Raw genomic sequence first — 21423 nt, 5'->3', positions numbered from 1 at the left:
CCTGGGTCTGGTGCCAGATGGGGTGGTGCCACCTGTCCCCGCAGTCATGCTTACATGCACAGGGATGTAGATGTCATAGCTGTTCCCCGAGTCAACATCCACTGCGTGGAAGCCAGCGCTGGAGCCATAGATGACCTTGAGCCGCTGTCCCTCCTCCACTGTCAGGTCGACCAGCAGAGGGCGGTGCGGGAGGTCAGCAAAGGACTGTGGGGGAGAAAAGGGCTCAGACTGCACACAGGTGGGAGCCACACTCGGAGCATTGCTAGGGGGCTGAGGCTGGGATTACCTTGAAGGCCATGAATTTGTGGTAGGGTTTCGGGGCCCAGGCATACACCTCCACGGAGCTCTTCAGGGCAATGACCAGGAACTTGATACGCTCGTATTTCACTGAGGGCAGGAAACAGCAAGGATGCAGGCCACCTTCACAATCTGTTACTACTCCCCCGGCCCTAGGTCCCCAAGTCTCTGGCCTCAAGGCTTTCTTAGCCATGAAGCCTAGGCCCTCCCTGTTTCTTTCTACCTACTAGCCATGTGCCCCGCCCACTCTGGTTGGACCCTCACCAACACGGTAGTGCCCGCAGCCCTCCATGTCCCCCACGGTGGTCCAGCCCTGCTTCTTCTCCACTTCGGGGTCATTGTGCAGTATCTTGTTCCGGAGCCATGACAGGTAATACACCCGCAGTTTGTTCCTTTTCCCTGAGGGGCAGACACACACATACTCCCTTCCTCACTGAGGTCCAGCCTCTGCTCCCCACCATCCTTTTTCTGCTGACCCCCACAAGGGTGGGAGTGCAGCCCCACCTCCTGGCTCCTTGCCCTCCTCCCAGGCTGAGGAAGATGACAGAGATCCAGGAGCTGAGCCCCTTCCCTCCGGCACCCACCCGACCCCACGCACAGACCTGAGATGGTGATGAGCAAATTGAGCCCTTCCAGCACGTCCATCTGTTGGAAGCGCCGCCGCCCGATGAGCCCGTACACCTTGCCCTGGCCGCTTCGGTCCAGCAGCATCAGCCCGTTCTCCGTGCCCACCAGCAAGTTGACCCCTGCAATAGCAGCCCGTCGGCAGATCAGAGGCAAGCCAGGCCCTCCCCAGACCAGGAGCCCAGGAGCTACACCGGAGCCCCTTGTTCACCTCCCAGCCCCGGCTTACCCCAGAGGGCTGCACAGAGGATCTCAGAATTGAATCGCTTCTTATACTTCCGAATCTCGGGTGTCTCACTGTGGGCTCGGGTGTTGGTGGGATTCACGTTGACCACAGAGCCCTTCCTCACATCATACTGTAGCTGATCGAGCCGACTTCCCTCTCCACCCACTAGGGCTGCCGAGGAGAGGAGAGGAGAGGAGAGGAGGCTGGGCTGTGGCCGTCAGCCCTGTCCTTTGCTGCCCCAACCTGCCTCCTTTGGTCTTGGTGCCTCAGAACATCCAGAAGGAAAGGAAAAGCCTGAAGACTAGGGGTGTGCACAGAGGACTGGAGAGAACACTGGACTGAAGTCCGAGTTTGGCCATTCATTAGTTTCCCACTCGTGACCAAATCCCCTGGCCACTCTGACCACATTACCTCTTCTGGCGAAGGGGCCGCCAAAGCCTTCCTTGCCTCTGTGCCAGGGCAGGGGTTAAGGCCCAAAGGAGGGGGCGGTGATGGTCCTCTGTAAAGCAGTGTCATCTGCCCTGCAGACCTGTCCTCTGCCCTCACCTGTGATGGGGATGGTGTCCCCACTGCCTCCAGGCTGGTAGATGCCAAGATCCACGAACATGGTGAACGAGCTCTTCCCAGGGGCCTTTACCAGCCCACGAGACTGGTACTATGAGGAGCGAGGGCAGCAGTCGGCACACAGGCAGACCCCAGCCTGGGGCCCTGCCCCCGCTATTATTCCCAGGCCCCAAGTCCCACTTGGGAAACCCTGGTCCAAGCAGGTCACAGGTGCTCTGCCCCGCTCACGCAGTGCCTCCCCGGAACATCCCCCAGCTCCCCTGCTCGCTGCCGGTGCTCTGGTCTCCCCCATGGACCGGCCTCCACCTTCACTTACATCGCTGCCACCATCCTTCGAGGGGGGGCTCTGGCCTTTGCTGTTCTCAGTGGGCGAGTGGCTGGGCTGCACCACATCGGGCAGGTTTGTGTAACCGTTGCTGTCAGCGTGCAGCAGGCTTCGCTCCTCCTCAGGGGTCTAAAGGGAGAGAGTAAGGGTCGGTGTGGGGGCCAAGGGGGGTATAGTGGGCACTGGGGAAGGAGGGGAGGGCCCACTCACACGCTGGACCACCATGGTCCCTCCCCCGAATGGGGTCTGGGTCTCGGATATCTCCTCAACATCATGGACCACCATGGTGCTGACGCTGTCTGTGTCCCCATCACTGCTGTGGGAGAGAGGAAGGTCATGAGGCCCCCCAAGGGCCTGTTGGACACACAAGGGCCGCAGGACGCAGGCGAGGGCCAAATGACTAGAGCTTTCGATCTCTCCACAGAATGTGACATGCTCAGCCCCCACCAAGCGGCTCAGGTCCACTGTTAATGCCCTGTGCTCTGCGCGCAGGGAAGGTTGGCTGCAGAGGCCCAGACACGCCTGAGAAGGCCCACCCTACACTGACATGATGCTGGGGGGCACAGACCCTCACCCCCTCTCCAGAAGGGAGGATGATCTAGTCAGCAGTGAAGCCAGGGTTCCCCACTCTGGGAAAGGGGACCGCCTCTCTCAAACGTGCCCCAGAGACAGGAAAGCTGGTGACAGCGAACCCAAGGATGAGAAAGGACAGTGTTGACATGTTGTGGGGTTGTTAACCACTGTCATAGAGTAGTATGTGTACTGTTTAATGAAAAACTATTCTATTCTGTAAACCTTCATCTAAAGTACAAAAAAAAAAAAGAGATCTGTGTGAGATCAAATTGACAACGGCAACTCAAAAGGTCTGATGAGAAGCCTAGGAGACAGTCAGTTGAAGATAATGGTGATGGAATAATTTGGAAAAGGATAGTGAGAATAGCAGCACAACTGGAAGAATGTAATCGATGTCACTGAATCGTACATGTAGAAGCTTTTGAAATGGTGTATTTCTGGCTATTTATATTTTCACCAAAAAAAAAAAGGTCCTCCAAGGTCGAGACGGGAGAGTGTTGACATGTGGGACTGTTAACCAATGTCATAAAACAATATGCATACTGTGTAATGAGAAACTGTTTGTTCTGTAAACTTTCACCTAAACTACAATAAAGAAAAAAAAAAATTCTAATTTAAAAAAAACAAACAAACGTGCTCCAGAGCCTATGTGCTCTGCTTGCTGGCATCCCTCCTCTCCCCTGTGCCTCTCCTGTTCCAGCACGTACTGGGCCCCAGGGGTGTCCCTGCTCCCCTCAGACGGCTCGCCATCGCCCTCCTCCTCGTCGTCCTCGCTGCTCTCCACCTCCTCACTGGACGATGAGTAGTCCATGGCCTTCTTGGGAGGCCGGGGGAACTCATCCAGGGTCCGCTCCTTCAGCAGCACAAAGTCCTATAGGGGAGGGCATATGTGAGGTGGGGAGGAGAGGCAGGCTCATGTCTGGGGTGCTGCAGGACCAAGGAGCAGCCAGGTGGGCGACAGGAGGGCTGGACAAGCAGGGCCCCTGGCACTAACCTCACCAATCGCTCGTTTATAGCTCTGGGAGGGGCCGCAGGGGGAGAAAGGCAGCCAGGAAGAGGCAGGAGAGAGGTTAAGAGAGATTAGTAATGTGAGACGTGTCAGCTCCGTGGTCCCTGTACTTCCTCCCCAGGTTAATGCGTGCCCGCCCTGACCCCCAGCTCCACGTTCTGCCCCTCAGCCCGCAACAGACGAGGCAGGGCGTGCCTGCCTGGAGAACTCACTGCGGGCCGGCCGGGCCGGGAGCGGTGGTCCTCGGGCTTGGCTTTGCTCCCAGGGGAGAGCACTGGGGAGCTGTCCAGTTTGGAGGAGGCTAGGGGTGGGGAGAAGAGTCACTGACACCTGGAGGGCGGATGGGCCTCAAGTCGCCCCTGGGCTGACCCCGTGGGCTGACCCCGTGGCCCTGAGCCCAAGCGCAGTGCCACATCATGTGCCCACCCAGGTCCCCACCTCTGCCCCCAAGAGTCTTGGTCCAAAGCCTGCCACAGGCATAACCCATCAAGACTGCATCCAGTCCCCAACATGGCTGCCCTGCAGGGCTCACTCACCCCCAACACGGTTCCGCTCCAGTGAGCCGGCCTGGGGGAGGTGGCCGTGCACGGCTGGGAGGACACTGTCTGAGCGCTCCCAGCCAGGGTCACTCCTCCTGAGGTCAGGGTTACTGTAAGGGGCAGAGTCAGGGTCAGGAGGACCAGATGCTCCCCGCCCCAGAGTGCTGAACTGCACCGCAGAGGGAGCCATCACCGGGGAAAAGCAGGTGGCAGAAGTGAGGGTTGGAGTGAGTGGGAACAACTCCATTACCTACAGGCGTTGGGCGGGCCAGGGGGCTGAGCAGGGAGCCCTGGAGGCTTGGGGGCCCCCCGCTCGGCCCGCCTTTGCAGGTAGATTTGCCAGGCGGAGTTGCTGCGAGGTCTGTGGAGGGAGCAGAGGGGGGCCGGGGGCGGGGCAGGGAGGGGGCTGAAGTGACTGGTTGGGGCTTCCCACCTCTAAACGGGTAACCTGGTAAGTTCCCCTACACCCTCCCACTCCCTAGGGTGCCACCCAACTGCACCCAGGGTTTACCTGGCACGGACAGCCTGTGCTGGCCGGGACCCTCCGGCCCCGCTGCTGTTAAGGGCAGTGGCAATAGATGAGGTCCTCTGGGGCACCTGAGGAGAGGAGAAGAAAAGGCGGCAGCGTGCCTGGGGCTGGGTCTCGGCGGGCACCCCACAAACACTTGGTCCTCACAGCAACCCTGAGAAGTGTTCTCCCCAGTTCTTACGAATAAGCATGCTGAGGTTCAGAGAGGTTAGCTAACTTGCCCACAGCAATGAAGATGGGAAATGGCAAAGCTGGGGTTCTAGCCCAGAACGTTTGCTCCCTGGGGCTCCCCAAACAGCCTGGGAATTTTCCCACTCCCACCCCCTCCACGAAGATCAGCGTGTCACGTCCAGTGCCCGCCCATCCACTAGACTGTTGATGCTTCCAGTATGGGGCCATGGCAGATGCTTCATCATTCTCTTCCCTTCCAACCCGAGCCCCATCTCCACCTTGCCTGTTCGCCTCGTCCCCTCCTCTCTTCCCTGTACTATTTTTCTGCTTTTCCCTGGTCCCACAGGACTGTCCTTACCTTGGGTGGGGCCTCGTTATCTGGCCGGACCCAGGCGGGGGGATTCGGGCTAGGGCCAGGCCCTTCAGACGTGGGGTCTGAGTTCTGGCGGATGACAGCTCCTCGGGCACTGGGCGTGGCAGTGGGTGTTGGGGTGGCAGGGTCGGGGTCGTGTGAGGCAGGAAAGGCAGCCAGGTTTCGGGTGGGCTGGTCCTGCAGGGACTGGGATCGGGGTACAGGTGCTGCATATGGCTTCAGTGGGACCCGGTGTGCCACCAGGCTCTGCAGGGAGAGACCAGGGAGGTCGGGCAGCCCACTCTGTGCACATCCCCACCCAGAGTCAGCGCCTGGGCTGGGAGGCAAGAGCAAGTAAGTGATGCCGTCTGGCTCCCGATTATCCGTTGAAGGACAAGGGGCTCCTAGAGCCCGAGAGCAGGTAAGGCATGGGAACAAACGTGCACCAGCAAGCACGCGACCGTCTCTGCCCGTGTGCTGAGGCCTGTGGTTCCTAGCTAAGAGCTGAGTGTTGGTGCGTGTGTAACTGTGCCCTGGGTGGGGCTTCCTGTGTGTGTCTGCGCATTCAGACAGGAATGGGGAGAGACTCACCTTGTGGGGTCCCTCCTGGGGCTCCACCGGCCTCTGCATAGGTGGAGTCTGGGAAAGGGGTCCTGGGGGCCCAGGGGAGGCCTGGGAGATGGGCGGCTCAGGCCCTGTGCTGCTTGGCTTGGTCTTGGCCAAGGGCGAGTTCTGCTGCTTGTTCATCCTCGTTCTTTCTTCCACCTGTGATGCGAATGGGTGTCAAGTAGACCAGCTCTGGCCTCCCTGCTCTCAGCACCTGCCCTGACTGCTTGGCCTACAGCCTGTGCTGGGGGCCTCTTTCCCCTCTGGGGCCTGCTGCTGTGGGGCAACTGCTTCTTGCCACAGCCGAGGCCTCGGGCGGTGAGACCAGGAGGGTGGAGTCGTAGGAGGCAGTGAGTACCTCTCGGGCCCAAGCGGGTTTGTCGGCAGGATTAACGCCCCGACCATAATGGTACAGGGGCTTCCTGTCCCCAGGCAGGATCTGCTGCTGCTGCTGCTGCTGCTGTTGTTTCTGAAGCTGCTGCTGCTGCTGCTGCTGCTGCTGCAGGGACTTGAGGTAGGCATGCTCCTGCTGCAGCTGCCGCTGGAGCCGCTCCGACTGCCGCTGCTCCTCCAGCTGCTTGCGCTTGTATTCCTGGGGCCAAGGGTAGGGACAGGGCTCAGCAGGGTGTGGCCTGGAAGTCAGAGCAGGCATGCCCTTTCTCTTCTCCAGCTGCCTAGAGAGGAGGGTCTTGCCCCTGATCTGGGTGAATCCCATCCCCTGCAGTGTTCCCATCCCTTCCAGCTGAGGTGCTCTGGAGAGCATCTTCCCGAGGAAGCTGAGGGACCCCGTTACCAGCAGCAGGGCCTGTTCCTGGAGCAGCTGTTGCTGAAGGATCTCGAGCTGTCGCTGCTCCTCCTCTAGCCTGTGACGGATATATTCCTGGGGGTGGGGGTGGGGGGCAAAGGGCAGGGAAAGAGGAAGAGGCAGAGGAGGGGCGGCGGCAGCGAGGAAGTTGGAGAAGGAGAAAGCGGTCAGCGGGGTGAGGAGGAGGAGGGGAGAGTAATAGAGAGGACGAGGATGGGTGAGCCCGGAGAGGGCAATGCAGCACAGGTCAGGAAATGCAGCCATGAGGGAAGGCATGGGAGGAGTGGGGATGGGGTCCAGAGATGGGGAATGAAGGCACAGAGACGGGGAGGGCAGGGAGCCGGGTTGGGGGTTGAAGGGTAGGAGAAAACAGAGAGAAAGAGTGAAGCTGGAAAAGACAGGAATCTAGGGGCAGAGGAGAGAAGTGGAGGGGGGTCGGGGAGCAGGGGAGGCAGGCCACAGGAGCTGGGGGGAGGGCGTGTGCCGTGTGTGCTGGGAGGGGTGTACCTGCTCCCGCTCCGCCTGCCGCCGCTCCTCCTCCCGCCGCAGGGCCTGCATGTCCTCCAGCCGCCGCTGCTGCTCCTTCTCCTGCAGCTTCCGCTGCTCCCGCTCCCTCCGCTGTTGCTGTGGATGGAGAGAAGTGGCTGTAGACACCGCACAGCCCTAGAAGGGGCACCCCCAGTCTACTTCCTGGAGCCTCCTGGAAAAGGGATGATCCCTCCACAGACAGCGAGGGCAGGCCTCCCTTCTCACTAAGGGTGGTAGGGAATAGAGAATGCCTCCAACTTTTTACAAACCTACCAACCCCCACAAGGCCACAGGGAACTGGCTTGCGAAACAATGTTTACCTAAGGTAGCTGTGGAGTCCCTGGGTGGCACAAACAGTTAAGTGCTCGGCTGCTAACCAAAAGGTTAGCAGATTGAGTCTACCCAGAAGCACCTCGGGAAAAAGGCCTGGTGATTGACTTAAAAAAAAATCAGCCATTGAAAACCTTATGAACGGCAGTTCTACTCTAACACACATAGGGTCACCATGAGTCAGAATCAACTTCGCAGCAACTACTTTTGTTTTTTTAAAGTAGCTGTGGGTTTTGAATCAAGAAAAGTCTTTGGAATGGGCAGAATTGGATAATACCTTCCCCCACCTAGTCCTCCATCAGATAAACAAACAAGAGTCAACAATAACAAACCTACACACCTTCCTGTCCTCTCAGATCAACCTTTGCCTACAGTCTACATAGAGTGGGCTGTAGTGATAGCCTTTGGCCACAAGAGGGCACCAGATGACTGTGCCTAGAAAAGCAACCTTTCGCTTTAAGGAAACCTAGAAGAGAGACTTGGCCCACTCCTTGGCAAACCTGAGTATCCCAGGTTGGAATTTACTTTCACAATCTTTCTGACAAAAAAAAAGGCACCCAAAAACCAAACCTGCTGCCGTCGAGTCGATTCCGACTGGTAACGACCCTACAGGACAGAGGAGAACTGCCCCATAGGGCTTCCAAGGAGCAGCTGGAGGATTCACACCGCCAACCTTTTGGTTAGCAGCCAAGCTCTTAACCACTGCACCACCAGGGTTCCTTCTAACCAAAAAGTCCACCAAAAAAAAAAAAAAGCTAAGCACAAGCACCAAGGGCTGTAACACTTGCGGGAACTCCACTGTGCCTATTTCTACAATGCAGGATCCCACAGGCCTCCAGGACATGATTCTGTTACCCTGCCATCTGAAGGTTAAAAACTATATTAATTTTTAATTCAGTTATTTAAAAATAACACTCTATTAACTAAAAAGAATTTTCTTCTTCCATCCACCTCAACTTTGTCCAAATTGACAAGACTGTACTTTAGACCAAACTTCAGTCAAAATAACCACAAACTGAAGGAGGATCTCTAGAAGGGCCCTTCAGACCAGATTGCTGCTGGGTGGTGCTGGATGCCCAGGTGTCCTGAAGTGCTTGTGCACAGATCCCTGGCTACCTGAGAGTGAGCTCAGGGGAGCTAGGGAAGCCTTGCCAGCAGGGATGGCTTTCAGAGGTGGCTGTGATGTGAAGGGAGGCTGATGGTACAACCACCCATATGGGGTGACATGGGCACCAATGTGCTGTGACCTCTAATAGCAGAGGATGGAGGCTTTCCATAAAACCCTGAAAGAAAAGGTGAAGCCCCACATCACCCATTTCCCCAGCCGCCCTGATGGACCCGGGAATGGGACCAAGCATGTCAGCCAGGCCTTGGCCCCAGGACCTTGGGGGCAGCCCCACCTCCTCGACGCGCCTCCGCTCCTCCTTCTGCTCCTCTATGCGCCGCTGCCGCTGGTGCAGGAGGTGCTTGATGTGTGCCTCGGGGTCTCGCTGCTGCTGCTGCTGCGCCTGCTGCTGCTGCTTTAAAGCCTCGGAGTTGCTCTTATTTTCCTGCTGGAGCCGGAGAAACTCCCGGCGTAGCGTGGACTCCCCAGGCACGTTCATGATGGAGCTGGGTCAGAGGGGCACAAAGGAGCTCTGGGTCAGAACCTGCTGTCTCCCACTCACTGCTGGGGAGCCTGCTGGAAGGGGTGCCTGCCCCAGCTCACAGCCCGGTCACTGACTTGCCCTCTCCTCTGCCCAGCCTTTGGCTCTGTCCTCCTTTCATATCCCAGCCCCCTGCCTTTAGCCCGGAATCACCCTCTCCCACTACCTTGTTCATTCATTCATTTCATTTCTCTTTAGCACTCAGGGGTTCCATTTAAACAGGTCTCTACCTCTTTCTGCTACCACCCCCAGATGGAGAGTCCCCCGAGACAGGGAATGTTGTCCCCTCAGAGGGTAAGGGCCGGCCCCTAACCACCCCCACCCCCCCACCTGGGCTCTCCCTCCTCTCCATGGCTGTCGTCCTCCTCTTCGCTGCCGCTGTACTCGTATTCCGTCTCCTCTGCAGGGGGAGATCACTGCTGTTTCTTCACCCAGTGCCCCAGACCCCACCCTGGGCTAGGGAGACCTTGGATGGGGATAACCAATAAGGTCTGTCTGGATGACCAACCACCAAGTCTACCAGGGTCCCCGCCCACCTCCTTAGAGCAGTGGGTGACAGCGGGTCTCATGGCTGGGCCTGTGCGGGATAGGGATTAGAACCACAGCAGGTGGGATGTGGCGGAAGGTGTGTGCGCTGACACACGCATGTGCTCCTAGGAAGCTTTTGTAGGAATAAACAGGGTGACCCTCATTTGGAAAGCTGACAAAGGGAGTGATGAAAGAGGAAAATCCCGCCTGGGGCTGGCGGTGTGGGAAAGATTTCCCTGGACGAGGAGAGCCGGGGCCTGGGAGAGGAGCTGGAGGGCAAGCAGGAGGAGTCAGGGCTGGAGGAGAAAAGCAGGGGCTGGAGCCCACCACCTCCTCCAGTGCCCACTGACCCTTCTCGCCTCTCTTCTTCCGGGATCGGTCAATGTGGTCCTTGAGCTGGATGCGGACCTGCCGCTCCGTGGGCTGGTCACGGATGAAGGGAAACTTCAGCAGCTGCTCCGTGGGTGGGCGGCTCAGGTAAGTCTTGATGAGACACGTGTCAATGAAGTCAATGAACTTCTTAGACCTGGAAACAGTGGTGGCTCACTCTGGGAGGGCCCCCTCAAAAGGGCGGCCGCAGGAGGGAGAGTGTGTATCATTCATCCAAAAGCCCCCGGCCACCCTCCTGCCTTTTCCTGCATACCAACACCGGGCCCTAGGCCTGCTGGCTGCAGCGCCACCACCTCTCCTGGGGTGCAAACCCAAGCCTGATCAGAGGGGAACAAAGGGGGTCCCAGAGACCTACCATTTCTTGGACTTGAGCCTGGGCGGAGGGTTCCGAGGGATGAGGAAGAGGGCTCGCATGGGGTGCATGTCACACAGAGCTGGGACACAGAAGAGACCTCGTCAGTCCCTCTGACCATGCCAAGAGCCTACAGGGCCCCTTCTCAACATGACCTCCCATGATCTGCCTCCTCCCCTCCCATCACAGCCCTGGCACACTCGGCACTTACGAGGAGCTCCCTCTGCCATTTCGATGGCTGTGATTCCTAGAGACCAAATGTCACTCTGCAGAGGGAAGAGAAGCAGGGACATGTGAAATATCCCTGACAACTCTGCCTAGTCACCTCTTTTCACCTACCAATCCTCGCCGCTTCAGGACCATTTCCTGGTCCATGTCCCTTCCTCAGGCCCCTTTCCTCCAACTCATCCCCTCTCCCCATCCCTACTTTTCCTTGCCATAAAATGTTGCCTAACCCCTCCCCACCGCTAACACATCATTAGACCTTCATTTTGCTCTCCAGTCTGCTCAAGCCCCCAGTATATTCAATCTACCCATCACTTCCATCTCAATTCCATCCTTGGCTGCCCCGCCCCCCCCTTTCCGCTTCATACCCTGTAATCATAGGTGGCGTCGGGGTTCTCATCACAGGCGATGACCTCCGGGGCCATCCAATAAGGGGTCCCAATGAAAGTGTTCCGCCTGCCCACAGTGCGGTCCAGCTGGGCGCTCACCCCAAAATCCACTGCGAAAGGCATCGGGGAGGAGTCAGGATGGAGGCGGGCCTGCTGCCCTGGCCTCTCAGTCCTACATGCAGGCGCCCCATGGAGCTGCGGTCCCTGCCCTGCCGAGAGGCCTCCCAGGCCCCTCTTCCACCCCACCAGCATCCTGAGGAGCCTGGCCTAGTCCTCCTGCGTCTTGGGGGGAAAACAACGTGAAAGGACCAAGGGACAGCGTCCAGGCAGGAGGGGCCTTAACATCCCATCTCCCCAGAGGGACCGGCACAGCACCTGATACATAACAGGTAGCAGGCAAGAAGCTTCTTGAGTGATTTTCAGCAGGAGGTAGGGCATCCCAGGGGAAGAGATGGGCAAGGGGAGGGAGCAAGTCTCCCCAGCATACAGGGAGTTGGACTTGAGCCACCAGAGGGAAAGGGGGTCCCTCCTTCTCCATCCTGGATGTGAGTGAGCCCGCGGGCCTCAGAAGGAATCAGCGCACCTAGCTTGACCTCGGCATTCTCTGTCAGCAGCACATTCTGCCCCTTGATGTCTCGATGGATCACCTTGTGGGCATGGAGATGGGCCAGACCCTGGGACAGGAGATGGGGGAGAATTAGCGTTGGTGTTGGAGGGGACAAGACAGAGTGAGGAGGTGGAAGTAAGCTGGGGGAGCGGGCGAGGAGACGGGACAGGGCTGGGCGCAAGGAGCAGACCCTCTCCACCCAGGAGCCCACACACAGGCTGAGCTTTCCTGGGGGAGCTTCTTCTTTGACTCCCTGTGGATGCCCAAGAGTTGCAGGGTTATGGGTGGAAGACTGGCAGAGCTTGGAAACAGAGGGGCTTGTCTCCTCCAACAGCCTGAGAGTTCCCAAGGCTTGGGACCCATTTCCCCCTGGCCCTCCCATCAGCTAGCTGCTCCCTAAGTGGACTCAGTCACATCTGCTCCCCAGTGCTCGGGAGGGTCTATGTCCACCAGAAGCTGTGCCAGCAGGAGGGAGGGGAAGGGCCAGGGCTCACTCTGAGGATCTCTCTGCAGATGTAGGCAATGCAGTCCTCCTTCAGGGCATTCCCTTTTGTGTTCTTTACCAGGTCAGTCACCGAGCCAGCACCACAGAACTCCATCACCAGCTGTGGTCCCGGGAAGCCGTCGGAAGGAAAAGCGTCAGTCAGGCAAGGCCTCTCCCTTCCCCTGCTAGAACCTCAGAAGAGGGCCAGAGGCCTTGGGGCTAGAACGAGCTGGAGAGCAAGGGCCACATGCCCCCCTCCCAAAAACCACAGGCCATCCTGCGGTCAGGAGGGAAGGAGAAGGGAATACGGTAGGAAGGACAGGGTAGGTGGGGCTAGGGAACATAGTCTGGGTCTAGAGAAGAGTCCAAAGAACCCGACATTGTAGACACTGTGGTATGTGTGTTCATTGGGAAAGGGCCCAATTCTTTCATCAGATTCTCATCCCAAAACGGTTAAGAACCATCGCTCTGAAGCAGGGGTCAGCAAACTGTGGCCTGCAGCCTATTCCTGTGCGGTCGGAGGGCTCAGAGTGGTCTTTGTAGGTTAAATGGTTGGAAAAAAATCAAAAGGAGAATATTTTGTGACACAAGAAAATTAAATGAAATTCAAATTTTAGTCTTCTAAATAAAGTTTTTGGGGACACAGCCATGCTTTCTTTCTTTTACGGGTGGCTGTGGCTGCTTCCTGGCACAAGGGGTGAAGCGAGTAGTTGCGACAGACTGTGTGGCCAGCAGAGCCTAAGATAGTAACTGTCTGGCCCTTCACAGAAAGTTTGCCAGTCCTTGGCCCCAAGGTGAGAAGGGGCCTAAGAATCAGCCATCCTCCAGTTCCGCTAGAGACAAAAACAGTGCACAGGGTCTCCCCAGACAGCTGCAGGAGGAACCGCCCAAGTAAGAGCCGAGGACCAGCAGGGAGAGGAGGAGAGCTCCCTGTCTGCACCTCCAGGGAAGAACCACTGAGACTCAGAGGCAGAGCTCAAATGGAAGCCAGGTTGAACCACTCCCCATGGGAATCAGTATGCCTGCCCCAGTGACTTCACTGGATGTTTTTTTTTTATTTTTTATTGTTGTAGTTTAAATGAAGTTTACATTTCAAGTCAGTCTCCCATACAAAATTTTTTACATACATTGTTATGTGACCCTAATTGCTCTCCCCATACTGTGACAGCACACTCCTCCCTTCCACCCCTGACTCCCCATGTCCATTCAACCAGCTCCTAACCTTCTCTGCCTTCCCATCTCACCTCCGGACAGAAGCTGCCCGTTTAGTCTCTTGTATCTACTTGAGCTAAGAGGCACACTCCTCACGAGTATCACTTTATGTCCCACAGTCAGTCCAATCCCTGTCTGAAGAGTTGGCCTTGGAGATTGTTTTAGTTCTGGGCTGATAGAGAATCCAGGGGCCATGCTTTCTGGGGTTCCTCCAGTCTCAGTCAGACCATTATGACTTTACTGGATGTTTTCTAACAGCCACATCCATAGAGGAAAAGGTTGGATGGGACATACATATCTGCACGTGCAATAACAGTAATCTGCATATGCCAAGTCAGGGTCAGTCCTCCAACAGCAGAGCACAGTGGGCGGTGAGGACTCTGCCGGCCAGACCCAGAAGAGGGCGCCTGGCCTCTAGTCCTCAATCATCTCCCCCTACGCACAGCTGACAAGCAGACCCACCTGAGGTGTGACTGTGCCTGTGTGTGTTTATGCATGTGTGTGTTTATGCACGTGTGTGTGTACCATAAGACTAAGTGCCTTAGAGGCAGGGACCATGGCTCACAATCTGTGCAGGGTACACAGAGGTGCTCAATAAGTGCTTGCTGCCTGGCTATCACGGGGAGACTCCCATAGCCAGCGCCGTGTTCCCTGCTGCTCTTTCCTCAGGGTGCGGCTGAGAGAACCAGTTGGCATCAGTGCCCAAGCAAGGGAGGAGAATGGTTCTTGGGAAAGTTCTAGGCCAGGAGGGAATGTGGGTGCGACGCAGAAGAGCAACCACAGGCTCTGGTTAGGACAGTCATCCAGAGAGGTGTGTGCACTGCCAGGTGTCCAAGTCCTGCCGCCTCCCACAAATATTTTGGTTCTCTTGCTTCTTTCCCATGAACTGTGCTCAAATGCAGGATAACCTACGGGCTAACGTCCCTATGGTCTCTCTGCCCTTACCAGGCTTACACTGCTCACTGTTAGGTGCCTGCCGGAGAGTATGAGGTACTGGGCGTGGCAAAGGTTGGGGCAACACCAGAGCCCCCGTCACCCAAACACCCAGAGGACAAGGCGCTGTACTGTGTGCAGGGCTGGAGTGTGGGGCTTGGGTGAGTCACAAAGTCCCTCTGGATTCAGACAGGAGACGGTGTCTAGATAAGAAGAGACTCCAGGTGCTGACCCCAAGCTCCAAAACAGCAGCCTGGAGACAGAAAATGTAGGAGGGGCGGGTGGCAGGGAGAGGCATTCTCACCCAGAGCTGGTCATCGTTTCCCGGAGGGCTCTTCTTGATGAAGGCCCCATAGTAGGTGGCGATATTGCGGTGGTGAGAGTATTTTTTCAACATGTTGATCTCCTGTTTGATCTCTTCCTCCTCGTCCTAGGTGAATGGCAGGAGGGGAGCCCTGAGATCCCCCTCATCCCCCTTTTCAGGGTTCCAGCTGTCCCTCCACCCAGGCTCCACTCCCTACCTCCGTGACATCCATGACCTTGATGGCAGCCAGCTGCCCAGTCTTGACGTGCCGACCCTGTTGGACAGAAAGCTGGGCATGGAGAGACTCCGTCTCCGCTCAGGGAGGACAACCGCTGAGCAGGCTGATTCAGAGAGGCCACATCTTTTAACTGCCTTCTGTCTTAGCAAGCACCTCTCATCGCAGCCAAACACCTCAACTTATGTGTGGGTCAGAGGGGTAGACAGGAGGGAGAGAGCTCCTGAGCCATATGGCTAATGGAAAAACCACCTAGACTGGACGCCTAAGCTATATGCGCCATGAAGATGAAGGGTCACCTCCCATTAAAAAAAAAAAAACAAGAAAGAGAATAAGAAACATGTATGTACTGCTCCAGCCTTTCTGGCTTGGACTTTCAAGAACTTGAAAGCGCAGGGAGGGAAAGATACTTCCCCCCATCCTAAAATGGAGATTGGTGGAGCTGGCTGGGGAAGGAGGCTAGGAAGGGAGGGGCTCTTCCTCCCTCATCTTCTACACAAGACAAGACTCTGGGGCTTTCCTGACCCACTCCCTTCTCAACAGGAGCGCTTTCCCATAAGCAACACTGTCCCTAGGCTTTTTGTTGTTGTTGATAGGGAAAGAATAAAGACAGAACTGAGATTTCAGAGGACTCGGGGAAACACGGAGGAGCCGACTGACGTGCTGTTGCCTCATCCTCAGTCCTAATGGGAAGAAACTTGCCCTTCTAGAGTGTGTTCCTGCATTCTCCTCCTCCTCCTTCGCAGGGGTCACCTAAGCCTTGGACAGGACAGTCCAAGGCATCCTGGGGAAAGGGGGTCAGGAGGCAGCCCCTCATGGGGACAGACATGGGCACTGCCAGCCCTTGGGTTATTTTTATCCTCAGCAGCCGTTCCAGACCCCAAGCTCAGAGAGGCAGTAGAACACAGAGCTACTATTTCCATAGCAACAACTAGGCAGAGATGGGGGGAGGAGTGTGCCTGTTTTTCTAAAGCTTACAAGGGAAGAAGGGTTAAGAGAAAGGCAGGTGGTCCCAGTGGCCCAGGGATCCAGGCCCCAGAGTCGCAGAGGAGACTGGGGAAAATAACAGGCATCTTGTCTGAAGACAAAGCAGCAAGGGTTTCTCCAGCTCCAGGGCAGCATCACCTTGAACACCCTCCTCCCTGCCACGGGCACCTCCCCCGTCCAAGTGTGATCAACAGACAGGCCAGGTGAGGGGCCGGCCAGGCTAAGAGCTACACTCAGTGGCTTTGCCGTTTCAATGAGCTCTGCTGCAGGCCAGCTGTGGGGGCTCATGAAAGTCACTGCCCTCTAAACAGGGTCACGCACTCCAAGTCCTGGGTGTCTTTGTGATCTTGGGAGGAGCCAAACCCGCACCTCTGGCCCTCACGCTGACACATATATTGCACACCAGTCCCACTCCCTCTCCCAGCTCCAGGCTGCAAGCTGCTTCCCCATCCCACACCCCACCCAGCTCCAGACCTGTTCATGCAGCGCCCAGGACGAGTTCTAAACACTCCCCTTACTGCTGCTCCCTTTCCTCGTCACTTTGTTCTCTTCTCCTCTCTCTCCCATGTCCTCTTTCCTTTCCCTCGGCTCCTGTAATTGCCATAACCTCCCCCCACCACATCTCAGACCTGGGGCCCGTTCCTTTCACCCCTCCTGAAAGGGCCCACAGGAGGTGGAGGTCACACTGCTCCACGCAAGTCTCACCTTGTACACCTGTCCATAGGTTCCATTGCCGACAACCTCCACCAGCTCAAAGATTCCAGCGGGGTCCTGGGGGGAGGGATGGAAGATGGAATAAGGTGTCAGGACTTCAAGAAAGGATTATGTAGCTCAAAGGAGGGTGGAGAAGAGGTATTCAGTTAGGATAGTGAGTGAATACTCATGTACTACTAGCGGGCTTGCAGGAGGACTCCTGCTGACCAGCTGCCCTTTCCTGAGTTACAGAGTTAAGTGTTCCACCGGGCAAGTCGGAAGGAGGAGAGAGAAAACTGAAGTCAGAGCCTAGGCGGCTTGTCAGAGACATGTTCCCTATGTCAAACCTGTGATGAGCTCTGTGAATCTGTGTCCTCATCTGTAAAATGGGACGCCACGAGTACACCTACCTCTAGGGTTGGTGTAAATTATAAATGAGGTAATGCCCATAAAATGCTTAAGACAATGCCTGGCACAGAGCATGCGCTCAATAAAAGTTAACTATCGTTATTATTGTTTTATTTTTTAAAAGCAAGGGTGAGGAGAGCTAGCAGGGAGCAGGGCTTTGAGAGCCACCACGCTTTTCTCCCCATCCCCTCTTCCCCGTCCTTCTGAGCCTGAGGGCCTCCAAGCTAGGCATCTGGGGGCAGCAGAAGGGACCTCCAGGGAGGGAGCAAGCAGGTGACAGTGAGAAAGGGCAGCAGGAGGGGCAGGCTGGGAAGGGAGAACTTTCTGTTCCGACTTCCCCAAGCCAAGCAGTGCCAGGAAGAGAAGGCCCGGAGGGATTGAACAAAGCCTCCAAAGAGGCTCATCCTCCTGCTGGGCCAGGAGCAAGCAGGCCTGGCCTCAGAGCAACACAGCTGCCGCCCAGAGGCCGCCCACACCCTCCTGGCAGAACCTTTTTTTTAGAGAGAGAGAGAGAGAAGTTGGGAGGTAGAGCTGCAAACCAAGGGAGAGATCCCACGGGGCACTGCCCAGGCTCCTGCCCTCCTGCACGCCAACTCTGGGGCTTCCCAGGACAGCCCCTCCCCGCCACCCGCAAGGCTGAGAGGGTGGCAGAAAGGGAGGCCATCACTTAGGAGACAAACTCTCCAGGTAACAGCTGGGCCTCCGTGCTGATAATCCTAGAAGTATACCATCTAAAACTCTTCTATCCCTGATTCTGAAAACCAGTATAGGACTTCTGGAAACAAAGAAACAGGGCTTTACCCACTGAAGCAGGTATATGGGAGATGACTCGGGTATGCTGGGGACCAGTGAGACACCAGCTGGAGGCTTTTTAAGAACATCCTTGCTGTATACTTTCTCTGTCCATTTTCTCCCAGAGGCGAACTGGGGGACAGGAACTGGACCCTGGCTCCTTGTGTTTCCCCATAAGAGCAAGCATCATAATGCGTGTACATGTGTGTACTATAAATCCCTGAGGAAGGGGACTGAGTCTGCCTTACTCACCAGATATGCCCAGCACCTCACCCAGGGGGTGGCCACAGCAGCTGAAAAGAACACCCCAGGTCCCAGATGGACCCCCCAAGAAGGGCCTGTCACACCTCCTCTTCCTGCTCCGGAGGAAGACGGGATGGAAAGTGAAGAGGGCTTCCCTCCAAGTGCTCTGAAGGGGATGGGGCTGACAAGACCAAGAGTGCTTGGATCTATGTCCAATTGTTCAGCTTCAGCTACAAAAAAATTTTAACAGGTCTAAAAAACAGTAGGCCTCACACAAAAAGACGGGATTTGTCGCTGCAGGCAGTGAGGGAGGCTAATGAGTGGTTTGTCTGACCCTGAGAGTTGCAGGGAACCTGGACAAAGTTATCTTGTCTATCTGCATGTCTAGATTTAGAGGCTCAACACAGTTCCCTCAAGGTTTCCCCAAAAGAAGACCTCATGGATTCTGGGGCCTCTGAACTCTGACTACCGCAAAGTCGTTTCTTGCATCTAACTTTAATTCTTCCTGAGATGGAGGGAGACAAGAAAAATGGGATACACTTATGAATTTTTGGAAGCTCCTAATCTAAGAAAGAAAATATCATGGGCCTGTTAGAGTTAGAATGATACACCATCATCAAATCAGCACAAATCAGTTTAATTTTGTGATTCTGATTCCTTTCCACACAGACACAGGCAGGGATAAAAGAACAATCTTTGAGGTCAGATACCCTGGGCTCAAACACTGATTTCATGGTTTCAAGACTGTTTCCTTATCTATATCCCTATCTGTAAGATAAGGATAACCACATCTACCTAAAAGGGCTACTCTGAGAATTAAATGGAGACAATGCATGTGACACGCTGGCCATTCAGGGTGCCTAACATTCTCCACCCAAGATCCTCTAGGGGTCTGTTCCCTCTCCTGTCAGTCACAGCACTGTTTCCCACGGTCTCCTTCCTCCTTCACTTCACAATCACCCCATCCTGTCGTTTCTCTTCAAAATGTCCCTCATGTGTCTCTTCCTCTCCATTCCTGAAACTGCCGCCCTAGACCGGTCCGTGCTCCTCCCTCCTGCTTCACTGTGTCTCCCTTCTGTGCCGCTGCTGGATTTAACCTTCCTAAAATGGGTCTTTCCTAATTTTCCTCTTCTGACCCAAAACCGACAGGGCTCTCACTGCTTATAGAAGAGCGTCCAACACCTCAGCCTGACATTTACAGTTGCGCCATCACTAAACAACCCGTAAGTATCTTCTGAACGATGTCTACACTTCCCCTCGACAGGGCTAAGCTCTAATCGGGGAAAATCTATAAGGCAACCTAATTTGATTTCACTCATCCATTAAACATTTACTGAGCACTATGTGATAACTCCTGAATTCAGCACAATAGGGAGCTCAGAGGTATGTCAGAAACACTTAGGTTACCTCAAGGACCTTACACTTTTACAGACAGGCCAAGTCCCCAGACATGGACACACGGCAGTGTAGGACCATATTCCCTAAGGGCAGAAGAAAGTACCAGCCGCATTAAGACACCGCCTGGTAGAGTGGAAAGATCACTGGATAATGAGTCTGAAGAGTGACTTTCTAATGAGAACTCTGCATTAGCTGTGGTCCCTGGGCAAGTATTTAACTGCCTGGGGCCTCATTGTCCTCACACAGATTAAGGGAGCTGGACTGGGTAAAAGTCCGCTTTATGATTTCAGGGTACAGAAAGAAACTCTGGTTGGGGATGTGCGGCAGGCTCCCCGGAGGAGATGGCATTTGAGCTGGGCTATGGAGGGTGGGTAAAAGTTTTCAACTGATGAGAGGAATTTAAGAATGGGGAAGGCCACGCCATGCTGAGGGACAAGCTTGGGTTTGGATGTTGAGTTTGAGGTGTCAGGGGATGCGTAGGAGTAGATGTCTATCAGGCAGTCAGAAACAAGGGACTGCAGGTCATTCGTTTGTGTTAGAGTTGGAGACAGGGGATAAGACATCATATCAAGGGAGAGTGTACAGGGAAAGAAGAATAAAACGGCCAAGGTCAGCCTCTGTGGAAGCCACGAGCTACGTGTTAGAGCAAAAGGAGAACTGGTACCAGAGAGGAGACGGTCATGGAGGCCAGCCTTCAGGAAGGACAAGGTGACTAATGGTCTCAGATGCTGCAAAGTGGTGAGAGAGGACTAAGCAAAGCACCACTGGCCTTCACACCTAGAAAAACACTGGAAACCTCTGTGGGAACTGCAGCTGTGAGAAGAGAGGGCAAACAGTGACGGCTGGAGGAGACATGGCATGAGGAGGAAGTGAAGGCTCTGGGGTGCAGCACCTCCACGGAGAAGTCGAACTTTGAAAGGAAGGGTGAAATCAAATGATGGCTAGAAGAAGAGGCAGCTGGGTCAGACAAAAGGATTTTCAAAACAGGGAAGCTCTCTCATGCTTGTGGAAGGGAAGAAGGCAAAAGGGAGGAGTCTGATAATGCTTGAGGAATTTTTTTAATGATATGTATATTCATTTATTTCTTCGTAGGTAAATTGCATCAATTGTGTCTTTCACTGGTTTACAGTACTGATAAAATACAACGGTGCCTATTTCTCTCCTACACTCATACCCAAGGATTCAGAATGCTCAGAAATGCATACTGTAGCTCAAATATGATTTATACATTGATTTGGGCCCTTCAAATACTGGGCCTGTCTGGGTGCTTGGGCACCCCGTTTGATGGTGACCGGGAGACGTGCCTCCAGAGGGAGGTGCTGTATCCTGGGAAGCCACCAGCAGTCCTGGTTTGACCCTGCACACTGGCCCAGTTCTGTAATGACACTGTTGCAGGCCTTCAGCACTCTCTCGGTGCCCAAATTCTTTGTTCTCAGTAGTTGACTTTTGTCCAGCCAACTGCTGGAAGGTGGGAAGAGATGGGAACAAGGGCAGGGGTAACTAAAAAGGAGGAAGGAGAGAAGTGAAGAGATGGTGGTCTGTAGAGGTAAAGGGAAAGGAGAATGAGGGAGCTCAGTAAATACTCAATGACATTGACTTTCCTGGTTAAGCTGGAGGAACATCATTTGCTGAGGATGAGTGGGGGCCTGTATAAACGGGGAGAGCTTGGGAATAGATGCTGTGCAGGATGCTTTAAGATAGTGGTTCTCAAAAATCAGGATACAAAAGAATCACCTGGGAATCAGATTTCTAGGCTACACCTCCAAGGATTCTGATTTAGCACTACAGGTCTGGGTGTGGAACAGGAATCTGCATATTTAACAGACACCCTGGGTGGTTCTAATTCAGAGGGTCAGTGGACCCATTTTGAGAAGCAGTGCTTTAGGGAGTTACTAACAGGTGAAGAAGGGAAGGTGTCGGCCATCAGGGAGCAGCAGGGATGTGAGGGAAGGCAGGCACTCTGATGGACTGCTACCCCCTCCTATAATAGCTCCACAGCACCTCTATCCTCACTGACTTCCTTCCCAGGCACACCACTCCTGCCCATCTTGTACGTTCATGTGGCCAACCTTCCCTAAAAGTGACCTCTCGCTTGCCAGCCAAGCCAAATCCTAAGTTT

The 21423-nt window shown here is 55.2% G+C and overlaps 1 protein-coding gene across 5 annotated transcripts in view; it reads right to left on the bottom strand.

Annotated features, from left to right (window-relative positions):
- MINK1 (misshapen like kinase 1) overlaps positions 1–21423 on the bottom strand; it is a 60374-nt gene that overhangs the window by 1684 nt on the left and 37267 nt on the right. For 2 of the 5 annotated variants that reach the window (XM_004376086.2, XM_004376085.1), the window contains 27 exons: positions 16476–16541; positions 14766–14822; positions 14549–14674; positions 12110–12220; positions 11592–11682; positions 10988–11118; positions 10606–10660; positions 10398–10476; positions 10003–10178; positions 9455–9524; positions 8879–9089; positions 7128–7244; positions 6174–6407; positions 5801–5974; positions 5216–5476; positions 4669–4754; positions 4155–4267; positions 3831–3919; positions 3317–3480; positions 2247–2352; positions 2028–2165; positions 1694–1802; positions 1151–1318; positions 900–1043; positions 562–696; positions 287–387; positions 55–204 (listed from right to left, as the gene is read on the bottom strand). In XM_004376086.2, coding sequence (XP_004376143.1) covers positions 55–204; positions 287–387; positions 562–696; positions 900–1043; positions 1151–1318; positions 1694–1802; positions 2028–2165; positions 2247–2352; positions 3317–3480; positions 3831–3919; positions 4155–4267; positions 4669–4754; positions 5216–5476; positions 5801–5974; positions 6174–6407; positions 7128–7244; positions 8879–9089; positions 9455–9524; positions 10003–10178; positions 10398–10476; positions 10606–10660; positions 10988–11118; positions 11592–11682; positions 12110–12220; positions 14549–14674; positions 14766–14780 — 3354 coding nt within the window. In that variant the 5' untranslated portion in view covers positions 14781–14822; positions 16476–16541. Of the gene's footprint in view, positions 1–54; positions 205–286; positions 388–561; positions 697–899; positions 1044–1150; positions 1319–1693; positions 1803–2027; positions 2166–2246; positions 2353–3316; positions 3481–3603; positions 3628–3830; positions 3920–4154; positions 4268–4407; positions 4519–4668; positions 4755–5215; positions 5477–5800; positions 5975–6173; positions 6408–7127; positions 7245–8878; positions 9090–9454; positions 9525–10002; positions 10179–10397; positions 10477–10605; positions 10661–10987; positions 11119–11591; positions 11683–12109; positions 12221–14548; positions 14675–14765; positions 14823–16475; positions 16542–21423 lie in introns of all 5 variants that reach the window. The other 3 variants (XM_004376082.1, XM_004376084.1, XM_004376083.1) reach the window with 3 other exon arrangements.

The sequence above is a fragment of the Trichechus manatus genome, unplaced genomic scaffold, assembly GCF_000243295.1.
Source record: "Trichechus manatus latirostris isolate Lorelei unplaced genomic scaffold, TriManLat1.0 scaffold00040, whole genome shotgun sequence".
NCBI lineage: Eukaryota > Metazoa > Chordata > Mammalia > Sirenia > Trichechidae > Trichechus > Trichechus manatus.
The sequence above is the reverse complement of the archived record's forward strand: the minus strand, read 5'-3'. Positions and strand labels throughout refer to the sequence as shown.